Below are 13,222 nucleotides of genomic sequence, written 5' to 3'. Positions count from 1 at the left end.
TCAATAAATTGTTCAAAAATAAATTATAATGTATAAAGCAGAGATAAAATAATCTATCTATCTAGGCAATTAGTTCATCCATTGTTGAATGAAGCCCTCCTCATAACATTTCCATTTCTGTCTAATTCTTGCTGTCCTAGTCCATGCAGCCGTTCCAATGTATGTTGTTAGATCATCTCTCCACCTTCTTTTTTTGTCTTCCTCTTTTCCTCTTTCCTACCCTTGGTTGCCATTCTGTTAATCTGTATGTCCATCTATTATCTTGAAATCTCGCCACATGCCCAGCCCATCTCCATTTTGATTGTCTTACTTTCTCCATTATATCTGTAACACCTGTCTTTTTTCTTATGATTGTATGATTTACCCTGTCTCGAAGCGATAAGTTCATCATCTTCCTTTCCATTGCTCTTTGAGTAGTTGTAAGTTTCTGTTCAAGTTCCTTTGTTATTGCCCATGTCTCTGAACCATATGTCATACTTGATAGCACACATTGGTTAAATAATTTCTTTCTCAGTGACATTGGTATACTCTTGTCAGTCAACATGTGTTTGTGTCTGCCAAAATTCATCCATCCTGCTTTTATTCTTAACATAACTTCTTCCTTCGTGGTGTCTTCCATTTTCAGTGTTTGTCCTAGATATTTATATTCTTCCACTTTTTCTAGTTTCCGGCCCTCTATTTCAATGTCTTCCTGTGTGTCAAAGTTAGTCATGTATTTTGTTTTGTCTTTGTGCATAGTTAGTCCGATTGATTTACTCTCCTTATTCAGACTTGAGAGTTGGTTTTTCATATCTGCAACTGATGTTGAAATCAATGCCACGTCATCCGCAAAACGGAGGTCTGTAAGCATTTCTCCATCAATAGTTATACCTCCATTAAGCTGAGCCTTTTTGAATACTTCTTCGATGGTTGCTGTGAATATCTTTGGGGACAGAGTATCACCTTGTCGTACCCCCCTCTGTATATGAACCTCTCTTGATATATCATTATCAATATGGATTCTGGCTATTGCATCAGTGTAGATATCTTCTATGATTCTGACGTAATCTTCATCAACATTTATTTTTCGGAGCGCCTCAAACATATCCAAATGATCAATAGAATCGAATGCCTTTTGGTAATCCACAAAGCCAAGACAGAGTTTGAGTTGGTATTCACTTGCCTTTTCAATTAGCTGGTTTATTGCTTGTAGATGATCTATTGTCGAGTACCCTGCTCTGAAACCTGCTTGTTCTCTAGGTTGGTTGTTGTCTAAAACATCTCTTATTCTGTTATGGATTATTTTAGTGAAGATTTTGTACAGATGAGACAAGAGGCTAATGGGACGGTAGTTTTTAACATCTGCTTTGTCCCCTTTCTTGAACAAAAGAATGATCTTGGCTTCTTTCCATGCTCTTGGTATCTTCTGTATCACTAAGATTTGGTTGAAAAGTTTTATTAGCTGTTGGATTATCTCCTCCCCTCCTTGCTTGATGATGTCGCTTGATAAAATAATACACAGATATAAATATGAGCAATGGCGTATAAAGGGAATACATTCAGGACCAAACAAAGTGTCCCTTTAATAGGGGTGTACCCTTAGAGGGGTTATAGTGTTGATCATGATGATTTTTGCTCCTTTTGTGGAAAAGAACCCCTTTTAAAATGAAAATACCTTTCTTACTTATAATTATTATTAGGCTATTCGAATGGGGGAATTAAACAGAAAAGACAATTTTGCAAGAAAATAAATCTCTCTTAAATTATTACTTTGGCTAACGGCCATCCTTTATTTTACAAGAAGGCAAAAAATAAGAATATTACGTTTGTGTGGCGTGTTTATTATTGTATACATAATAATTCACTTTTAATAATATAATTAAATTTCACAATAGAAAACAACTGCCAAAATATTCATGGGGCGCTTGGTACTTCCAAATACAACAAAGCTTAAGGTTTTAATGCAATATATTTGATATTATGATCCAAATAACAGAATATCACGTGACGTCGTGACCACCGTAACGTTGTTGACGATATTAATAAAGCCCCCAGAAAGCTTTTATACAAATACAATTACTCTATTCCTATGTTACAGTTGACTGCCCATAAGCAGCCAAGGCCTTGGTTATTGCAGCACAGTGCTGTTCATTTAACAAAATGTCGTTCTTGGAAGCTGTTTTTGACTGTAATTTATCGAGTCTTCTAATCGTCTTCTGCGTGGTTTTAGTGACAGTACGATATATAAACTCACCTAAAAACTTGCCACCAGGAGGACCATGGGGATTCCCCATAATTGGTATAGCACCTCGATTGGGCAAAGAAGCATACCGTACATTTGCATCGTGGGCTAAAGATTATGGCAGTATCTTTACTATACGAATCGCAGGATTGAATGTTGTAGTACTTAATGATTTTGAGGTTGCGAAAGAAGCGTTCATAAAGAATGCAAACGTCTGCTCGGATCGACCTGCTCTCCCTGATCTAAAAAATGGGTTTTCGATTTCAGGTAGGCCTACGTAGAACATACCTTTTTTCATACCCATGATGTTGATAACCAGAATTGCGACGGATAATTGGAACTCTCGATTGGTCATCAAAAGTTTCCTAAAGAAGTCTACCCGGATCAAAACAATCGACCAAATAAAGCATTTGTAGTTATGAATAAGAAATAAGCCAAACAATAGAAATAATACAACGTTTTTACGTTACGTCATAGCAGTGAGAACCAAGAGTATTACTTTTTATATATTAGCCTTTGTTCATTTTATATAAGCATCATCATTTTAGTTCCATAATTTATTTTCATTTTTATAGGAAGTTTGGTGTTTGAAAATGGACCTGTATGGAAAGAACGTCGGCGATGGGCGCTTACAGCTTTCCGGAACTTCGGTGTCGGAAAACGTAGTCTAGAAAATCGGATAAACGAAGAAGCACGATACATGTGTAACGAAATCGAAAAGAAAGCAAATACGTCATCAACTTTTGACCCCTGCCATTTTATCAACAATGCTGTGTCTAATATCATCTGTTCTATTAGTTTTGGCCAGAGGTACGAGTATTCAGATGCGGAATTTAAAGTTTTGCTTGAATCACTGAGCAAGGTGTTTGGGACTATCGGTCAAGTTTCTCTATCCAACTGTTTCCCATTTCTGTGGAATACACGGTATAGATCAAAAGAACGGAAGTTAATAGCGACTGTCAGAAATTTCATTGTTGAGATAGTGGATAAACATAAATCAACATTTAATCCGGAAGATATTCGAGACATGATTGACCATTACATTGCCGAAATCATTCGGCAGAAGTTAGACAGGAAGGAGGTAGTCTTCGATTCAGGCGTCATTTGGAGAGGTGTGCAGGATTTATTCCAGGCTGGTACAGAGACTGCTACAACAACTACGATGTGGATGTTACTGTATCTGTTAAATTATCCTGAAGTTTATCAAAAGGTATAATCCAATGATAGGCGTATTGCTTTATTTATCTTATTCGTTACGATTTTTTCTAGATATTTTTTAGATATTCCATCTAATCTAAAGTAATATTAAAGAGATCCAAAAACAGAATATTACGAAGAAAGATGTATAAAAAATTGAATTGAAAAAAAAAAACTGAATGAATAAAGGTAGTGGTTAACCACGAAAGATAAAAAGAATATTTCATCTAATCTTTTTAGGCACAAAACGAGATCGAAGAAATCTTGGGCAGAGATCAAACTCCTAGCTGGTCTGATCGAGATAAACTACCGTATGTCAACGCAATGATTATGGAAGTCCAGCGCCATGCAACGGTAGCTCATAGTAACGTGCCTAGATGTACAACATCAGAGGTAAAGATAAAGGGATATACAATTCCTGCAAATACTCGATTTATTTTAAATTCCTGGGCTGTGCACCGTGATCCAAAGTTCTGGGAAAATCCCGAAGAATTTAATCCAATGCGGCATCTAGAGGAAGATGGAAAGACGATCAAACAGAATGAAGCATTTATTCCTTTTGGAATAGGTTTGTATAAGTTATTTATCTATTTGTATAGATATAATAGATTACTACGAACGCAATTACTGCGTGATGGGCCATCCGAACTGTCGCTGGTGATTGGTCAACTAACTACGTTAAGTGAGAACCAACCTTAACTATTGGATTATCGTTTTACAATTCTAAAAACCGACATTGTTATATAGGCCTAAAGTAACCGAAAGTTTCAGGTAACAGATACCGTGTACCACTAACCACAACCAGGTTTTAATAAATGAAACAACTTGCTTTTATTTCATTCATTTTAAGGTGATCGGATATGTATTGGTCAACTTCTAGCAAAGATGGAAATCTACTTATTGACAATTAACCTTCTTCAGAGGTTTACCTTCAAAGTGCCTGAATCTCAATCTCCTCCTTCTCTTAACGATGTTACCGTCGGTATCATTAGGATGCCTAAACCGTATGCTATGACCGTAGAGAAGAAATAAACGGTTGCACAATCTGTGGGGAGATGTCTCTAACAATGATGATGCTTCGGCTGAGTAAATCACACATACATTTTGCAACCAAACTTGTTAGTGGTCATCTGGTGTTGGAACTTTAATCCCTAGTCCAAGATGACCGAGACATAACTAGTCGACGATCATACAGTACTTCAGTTTAGATTTTTTTGTTGCATGGATGTTTTTTCTCTTAATTTATTTGTTTAACCCCCACCTACCCCGGTTTATACGGCGCTTAGACGGAGGTCTCACGATATTAGGCGCTGTATAAATCGATTTAGATTTCACTAGAATGCACTCAAAGCATCATGCGATATATAGTAGAAATAGAAAGGATTTTGTAAACTAACACTTTAATTTTCACAAAAACATGGTAGAATCAGCGAAGAGTGAAATTAATCTTCCCTGAGAAGTTTACTGAGACAGAATCTAGTTGTGTTTCCAAAGAATAAAGGTCACAAGTACATAAGAACTCAATAGCACCATGAACAAAACGACGAACCTGATTCACGTAAATACAATACTGTATTCATTCACAAAGAAAGAACCTCAACTGCTTATGCAAATTATAGTAGCTTTTGTTAAGTCGTTTTATTCTCTCCCTTTTCAGTGGTCCACTGGTGATCCATATCAAGCGACTAATCCATTTGCAATGATTAAATTGCTGCAAAGATTTCCACTTGTACAAAAGACTAAGTGTGAACTCTAAAGGTCAATTTATGAAAGGTGACTGTAATCGGAAAACCGCGAAGCTTGTCATACATGTAAGCTCTATCCATCCTGAGCGCGTTTTATGAAAATGCTCATAAGCCTATTTATTATTTTTTTTGTAAATGTAAATTGGCCTTAACGCGTCAACATGCGACTTAACGCGTTCGTCAACATTCTACTTACACGTCAACATGCTACTTAATGCGTTTATGTCAAAGTCGTCACTTATTAATGTGTGAACACTCAAAAAGTTAATTAAATTTCGGTACAAACAACAAACAGTCCTAATAAATAAAACAAACATAGTAATTATGTTACTTCTGGGTTTAGTGTATGTTACGAACAAAATGACGCACATTACTTCTATTACACATTAAAATCCAGCTCTATATTATTTACAAAACACACACTTTCTTAAATCTGGGAAGATTGAAATTCTGTGCAGAATTTAACATTTGAAAAATAAATTTCCTTGTATTTTTTACAATAACGAGTTGTATGTAAATGTTTACTAGTGCAATTAAATCAACCGTTTATGTTTGGTATTCCAATCGTAAATAAAATTACATTTTCCTGGTAGAAATAGATTTTTTGCAATTATAATAAAACAGTTATAAGATTGTTTTGTGAAGTACAAATCATTATTAAGGTTGGTCGAAAATGGAGTTGATAAAAAAAATGAACCATGGAACATATTTTAAATATGATATGAAGATTAATGCAGGAGGTTAAAGATATTACTGCAGTATCTTAACAATAAAATGCAAACCAAGGCTATAAAACAATCGCCTAAGTTAAACCTACATGTCACTCAAAGGATGTACTGCAGTAAAGAGTAGCAACAGTACCTGTACTGCAGTAAAATGTAGCAGCGATAACTGTACTGCAGTAAAGAGTAACAGCGGTAACTGTACTGCAGTAAATTGAGTAGCAACAGTACCTGTACTGCAGTAAAGAGTAGCAACAGTACCTGTACTGCAGTAAAAAGTAGCAGCAGTACCTCTACTGCAGTAAAGAGTAGCAGCAGTAACTGTACTGCAGTAAAGAGTAGCAGCAGTACCTGTACTGCAGTAAAGAGTACATGCTTGTTTAATACATTTACAATGTAAACTGCAAATATGTTTGTAATAAGATAAAGTGAAAAATAAAAAGAAAATCTTATTTAAAAAACAACAAAACCTCTAATTAAAAAAAATGTTTTTGGCCTTTTCAAAGTGATGGGAGTATTTACAAAAACCTTATTTTGCAATATATCGCCTTTTTCTCAAATTTATAGAAACATTAATCTAGAATGTGGTTAGATTAAATAAATTCCTTTTTTTATTTACATTTAAAATAACGTAAGATGCAGATGAACTTTGACATTTTATTTTTTGTACATAATGTATGTTATCAGTAGACAAAGTGTTATGCTTTTAATTTGCTTTTAAACGTTTTTTAATTCATAATGGGTGGTATAATGGTGTAACTTAATTTTCTGTATATATATTCAAATTTATACATTTATTTGAATTGATCGAGACATATTTACTTTTTATGCATTAAATCTTGGTTCTTGGTTCTTATCTTATGATTGTATTTAAATAGCTTGCTCTGCACTGACGTTATTTTAATAAAAGCTACCAAGACGTAAAAAATGTCACTAAAATTGCTAATTTCCGTCAGATAACAACTGTGCTCTATACAAATAATTATAAATAAAGTATACTATGGTAACTGGGTTGGCGACATGTTTAGAGTTGGACTGCTAACTGTGCTATCTGGACCAGTAACAGATGAACTTCCACTTGGGTTCCTCGATGGTACACCTAAAAAATATATATAAAATCAAAATAAATAAATCCTTTTTATAGAATAATGGAAATTCAATTAAATTTTCGATCTAATAATGATTTAATAACGATATAAATTACTTTTATTGTCAAAATTAATTAAAGCAGAACCTCTCCTTTGGAACACGACTAATTAAGGGACACTTTCCCATGAAACAAGAGGAAACAGTATGGCCAACCCCTACTCTGGGGACACCTCAGTAGGGGGACAGGATTGGTTGATTCAACCACACGTGAAAAGACAATGTATTTGTTCAATAAAAAAAAAGACAAAATAATTAAATTCATTTATATCACAGGCACAGAATAACATCGTTATTAATACAAAAATGGATATCATAATAAATATGATAATATTTATGATACTTTCTCTGGCTTTACACTATTCATTGGTGAAATGTTACCGGCTAAATTTTCAATTATTTTCAATTTCTTGAATCCAGATCAATTATTGTTCATTTTGGTATATTTGTTTTTAGTTTTTTTTTCTGTGAAAATCCTTATTAATATTTGGGGTATCCCCTTAATAGATGTTTTACTGTATTCAAATCCTTCCCATTTTATTGGATGTGTTTTGATTATTTAGAGTCTAAAATAGTAAATATTGTTGTTACCTGCAGGTTTAAGCACCAAGTGATTGAGTAGATCAGACAGCGATACAACACCAACTAAATGGTCTTCATTATCAACAATAATTAAACGATGAACCTAAGACGGAAAAACAGCTAGTTAGAAAAATAAACACTAATAAAAGTATGTTTATATTTAAATAAAAATTAAAACAAAAATCATGTAACCAGACCTATCCTAAAACAAATTATGACCAAAGATAGAGAGAACATATTAATAAAGTGGTATGGCACTTTTTATGGTGGATGGGCTCCATCTTTAAAAACCCATTCCCTACCATCTTTGACGTTTTGTGAAAATAATGCATATAAAATTATAAGTATATATATAAATATATATATACTTTACAAACATTAAACCAAGTTTTCTTTGTCTTAAATGTACGTTTTATGGTAAATTATGATAAAAAGAGAGAAATCATGCACTCCCTTAATAAAAACGATTTTTAGCGGGTCGCTTAAATTATTTTATTTAATTTACTTAGTTTTCACATTTTTAATCGTGAAAGATAAAAACAGTTATAGGACCACTAATATAGTATTTATTTTACTACTAGTACTACTATACTTACTACTACTTACTCTACTATATTTACTACTAAATGTAGTTTGTGACCTTAAATTAGATCGTAAAAATGTAAGGAATGGGATTTTAAATTATTGAAGCCACTAAATTGTGATTAATTTAAGGAATAAGTATTTTAAAATAATTCAGTACCAAGTAAATAAGTATTAGCAAAGAACTTATAACACAAGAATCTCCTGTTTGTCCGAAGCACGTAACAATTTCGAAAGGCATTGTGGGATAGAATAGAGCTATGGGTGGCGCCATTGTGAGCCATGGAGTAGGGCGCCCACATCAAATTAGAAAGTCAAAATCATAGAGGGGATCTGCTAATACTCTAGGGGGGTAGAGTAATTGACTGAGGAGTAGGGCGCCCGCATCAAATTAGAAAGTCAAAATCATAGAGGGGATCTGCTAATACTCTAGGGGGGTAGAGTAATTGACTGAGGAGTAGGGCGCCCGCATCAAATTAGAAAGTCAAAATCATAGAGGGGATCTGCTAATACTCTAGGGGGGGGGGGGGGTAGAGTAATTGACTTCCTAGTTTGGAGGGGGTGCTGCTCCATGCTGTGAAATGGCGTCGCCCAGTTTGACCTTTTAACCCTGTACTTCCGATATTGTGTTTTGAATGCAAATTGAAGAACAGGAGATTCTTGTGTTATAAGTTCTTTGGTATTAGTAAGTAAGTATATGCTTTTCATCTACATTTAAATTCATAAGTGTACATATTGAGGAGATTTTCCAATTCCAATATTAATAAAGCACTACCCCAAGGCATCATTGTTACTAAAGTAATACCAAGTAAGACAGACCTCTGCTTTAATAATCTTTTCAATGATAGTCTCTAATGATTCGTTAGCTTTACATTTGGCCACTCCTTCAAAATACGTTTCCCTGTGTTTTAAAGCTTGCTCAATCGTCACGTCTAGGTTGTTGTATGTCTTCTCTGCTGCAAGATTCTGAGAACAAAATAGTGATAAGGTAGAGTTAAACCTTGTCTACACTATCAAACTTTCTTGAAGAAAAGAATGGGATGTGCCCATATATGGACATGATCATGTTGTCATATCACTACTATATTTGGGCATATCACTACCATATTTGGGTATAATGACACCTTTTTTCATGTAAAGTTTGATAGTGTAGACAAGGTTTTATAAAGTGTTTTTAAATTAGTCTAGTATCACACTGTCTACAATTGTTCTACTCTCCCTCCAAATTGGAGTAATGCTTTCTTGAATGGTTTAGGTTTAGGACCTTTTATCTTACACTTCATGAAATTATTTGTACCACTGCAAGCATTGGTACAATTGCATCATTATTTGTACCACTGCAAGCATTGGTACAATTGCATCATTATTTGTACCACTGCAAGCATTGGTACAATTGCATCATTATTTGTACCACTGCAAGCATTGGTACAATTGCATCATTATTTGTACCACTGCAAGCATTGGTACAATTGCATCATTATTTGTACCACTGCAAGCATTGGTACAATTGCATCATTATTTGTACCACTGCAAGCATTGGTACAATTGCATCATTATTTGTACCACTGCAAGCATTGGTACAATTGCATCATTATTTGTACCACTGCAAGCATTGGTACAATTGCATCATTATTTGTACCATTGCAAGCATTGGTACAATTGCATCATTATTTGTACCATTGCAAGCATTGGTACAATTGCATCATTATTTGTACCACTGCAAGCATTGGTACAATTGCATCATTATTTGTATCATTGCAAGCATTGGTACAATTGCATCATTATTTGTACCACTGCAAGCATTGGTACAATTGCATCATTATTTGTACTACTGCAAGCATTGGTACAATTGCATCATTATTTGTACCATTGCAAGCATTGGTACAATTGCATCATTATTTGTACCACTGCAAGCATTGGTACAATTGCATCATTATTTGTACCATTGCAAGCATTGGTACAATAGAGAGAAATGGTGAACCGCGATGACGTCACTCAAATTTCACCGAGTGGGTATAGATTGTAAACAAACCATTTCGCCACATGTTTTTGTATGGGAAATTCCGATGGGTTGAGTTAAAAAGGTAGTTAGAAAAGAACGTTTAAAACACACATAATAGCAGTATCTTTTTTTTTTGCAACACCCTTAACAATTTTAATGTTATATGGGCAAATCTTAACATATTTTATTTCAATTTTGATTGATTAAGACGCGTTTTTGTTATATACTGTACCCAGCTCTAGGCGCAGCCCTAGATAGTTTCGCTGATGCTGTGTTGACCTCGAGTAGGCCTACTCGAGCAGGCCTACTCGAGCGAGCCTAGCACGGATTATCGGTTATTATAATAATAATAATAATATTGGAAATTCTTTATTGCATACTGTACTACTACTACTTTAGCTAGGGTGCTGCTAGGCTTCTCCTAGCTAGGTAGTAAGACTAAATAGAGCATCTCTAGTAGACGTAGGCCTAGCATTTAGTTTCAGCTTGACAACTGCCATTTTGTTATGTGGCTAGTGAAGCTTCCTGCCGGGGGGCTACCGCCAGTAATGAATACTTGATAAGACCATGATAAGACCGTTCTACTATAATACTATAGGCCTAGTCTAATGTAGACCTACAGATAGATATGAGATATTTTTAGGAATATGATTGTGAATGATGGATGACTAAATACACAAATAGAAAAAGAATTATGAGCGTTACAGCAACAACATTGGTTAGACGACGCCATGATTCACGTGTATAAACATAGGAAATGTGCCGCCCTCAACGGTTTGTTATGATTTTATACCCACTCGGATTTTAGACGGTGACTACTTCTTCGCATGCAGCTAAAGTAAAATGACGTCACGTTAAAGTGGGTCGTCACAGAGTCTCATGCATATTAATGAAGCAAACTTGCTGAGAGTTTTTTCACACACGCGACGCGACGCGAGATTTATCGAAAAATAATAATTGTTTTCACTGCTGAGGATAATAAATAATATACTTTAATTTTAACATGACAGGAGAGCCTAGATACTTCCAGTGCGAATAAAAAATAATAATAATGTACAATATTAGTCACGTATTTTCAAATGCTGCAAGACATGAGACCCGAAATAGGCTAGGCCTCCTACTGTATGTAGTGGCAGCGCAGTGCATACCTGAGAGCTAGGGTGGGTGTGAAGTTAGCTAGTATGCCGGGTTAGTGTACATCTGCACGATGCCACGCGGTAACGATGAAGGGGAGGATATGGATGGCCTGATAGTGGGCAGTGTATAGGCCTACTGTATTTTACTTTAGTTTAGGCCGCTAGTGAGTAGGTATCATAGAAAGTCTGTCTAGGCCTACCCATATTAGCAATTTAACGACTGGATTGGAGACTAATAAAGGAGTTCTACAAGATGGCTGAACATTAGCGGGTGTCACGAAAGCTCAGACCACGAAAGCTCAGACCCCCTAAGACCTAAGATCACGAAAGCTAAGACCCAACACCTAAGATTACAAATATTTATCTTTCGCACCTGCCTTGTATTTTAACTCCTAACATTTATTCTGAATACCACACCTTAGAATTGGCACTTTCATGAAAAAGAATCACATAAAAAGTAACAAATACATTTTTAAATTGATGATTTTACAGACGTTTTTCTCGCACACAAAATGACTAGCCTACAGTACAGTAGGCCTACCCCATGGGCCATGTTCAATGTTTTTGTTTCTATGGAACGTCAAAAGAGCAAAAATTATATAGAGGGCTGAAAACTCTGTGGAGTCCATCTACAGTGTGGATGGAACAATGTAAAATTAAAATTGTAATGATAATAGTATAATCATGCAAGTACGAAGAAATAAATACTGGCAAATACATTTTAATTTAAAAATCATGATAAGTTTTTTTGTTTCGTTTTTTTTCTGTTTTTATACTTGTACTATTATTGTTGCTCTTTTGGCGCTCCATAAAAACAAAAACATTGAGCATGGGGGGAGCTCGAGGAGTTACATTACAGTATACAAAGAAACACATCTGTAAAATCATCAATTTAAAGGATTTATTTATTTGTTATTATGTGTTTCTCCTTCTGAAAGTACTTATAAGTCCTAATTTTAATGTGTGGTGTTCAGGATAAAGTTAGTCAACAAATTTGGAGTCAAAATACAAGAAAGGCAGGTGCGTAAGAAAAACATCCTCTGAACCAACACAATGGAGTAAATATATACCAACAAACAACCCGTCAAGTTTGTTTGTTGTAAAGAAAAAATATACATTTACTCAACGGGCGAAAATAATGTGAGTTTAACTATGTTTTGCGGTAGTATTAAATTATATTTATGGTAATAAATGAAACCTACTGTGTTTAAAATTATGTATGGATAAACAAGTATTGTTTTTAAGCTGTAGTATATCTTAGTATTTGTAATCTTAGGTGTTGGGTCTTAGCTTTCGTGATCTTAGGTCTTAGGGGGTCTGAGCTTTCGTGGTCTGAGCTTTCGTGACACCCGAACATTAGCACATGGTCTGATTTCTTAGTGAAATACTTAGTGTAATCATTCATTCCCAGAGCACAATATACAACTAAGCCAAATGGGTCGAATAAACAACTATATTTAATCTGCTTCTTTGTTATCAGGAACAATATCGGATTATTTTCTGTACCACCGATCGCACCATAATTAATATCACTCTGAAAACATTTTGTAAAATCATGATGAGCGCACAACACAAGAAGCAGAGACAAAACATCCTTTTGCATATGCATGAGACTCTGTGACGACACGCTTTAACGTGACGTCATTTTACTTTAGCTGCATGCGAAGAAGTAGTCACCATTTTAGACGTCGGTTCGCCATTTCTCTCTATTGCATCATTATTTGTACCATTGCAAGCATTGGTACAATTGCATCATTATTTGTACCATTGCAAGCATTGGTACAATTGCATCATTATTTGTATCATTGCAAGCATTGGTACAATTGCATCATTATTTGTACCACTGCAAGCATTGGTACAATTGCATCATTATTTGTACTACTGCAAGC

General features: G+C 34.9%; 2 protein-coding genes across 12 annotated transcripts in view; one reads left to right on the top strand and one right to left on the bottom strand.

Annotated features, from left to right (window-relative positions):
* Nucleotides 1-13,222, bottom strand: part of LOC140058142 (5'-AMP-activated protein kinase subunit gamma-1-like) — a 36,233-nt gene that overhangs the window by 2,148 nt on the left and 20,863 nt on the right. For 10 of the 11 annotated variants that reach the window (XM_072103712.1, XM_072103748.1, XM_072103719.1 and 7 more), the window contains 3 exons: nt 9,015-9,161; nt 7,623-7,716; nt 5,486-6,984 (listed from right to left, as the gene is read on the bottom strand). In XM_072103712.1, the coding sequence (XP_071959813.1) occupies nt 6,884-6,984; nt 7,623-7,716; nt 9,015-9,161 (342 nt within the window). In that variant the 3' untranslated portion in view covers nt 5,486-6,883. Of the gene's footprint in view, nt 1-5,485; nt 6,985-7,622; nt 7,717-9,014; nt 9,162-13,222 lie in introns of those variants that run through there. The other variant, XM_072103725.1, reaches the window with a different exon arrangement.
* LOC140050458 (cytochrome P450 2U1-like) lies at nt 2,140-5,007 on the top strand. The gene is made up of 4 exons (XM_072095664.1): nt 2,140-2,488; nt 2,797-3,431; nt 3,659-3,986; nt 4,269-5,007. Exons 1-4 carry the CDS (start codon nt 2,140-2,142, stop codon nt 4,448-4,450), a joined length of 1,494 nt encoding a protein of 497 aa, XP_071951765.1. The 3' UTR covers nt 4,451-5,007.

The sequence above is a fragment of the Antedon mediterranea genome, chromosome 1 (genome assembly GCF_964355755.1).
Source record: "Antedon mediterranea chromosome 1, ecAntMedi1.1, whole genome shotgun sequence".
Lineage (NCBI taxonomy): Eukaryota > Metazoa > Echinodermata > Crinoidea > Comatulida > Antedonidae > Antedon > Antedon mediterranea.
Note: the sequence above shows the minus strand (reverse complement) of the source record. Positions and strands in the feature narration are given on the sequence as shown.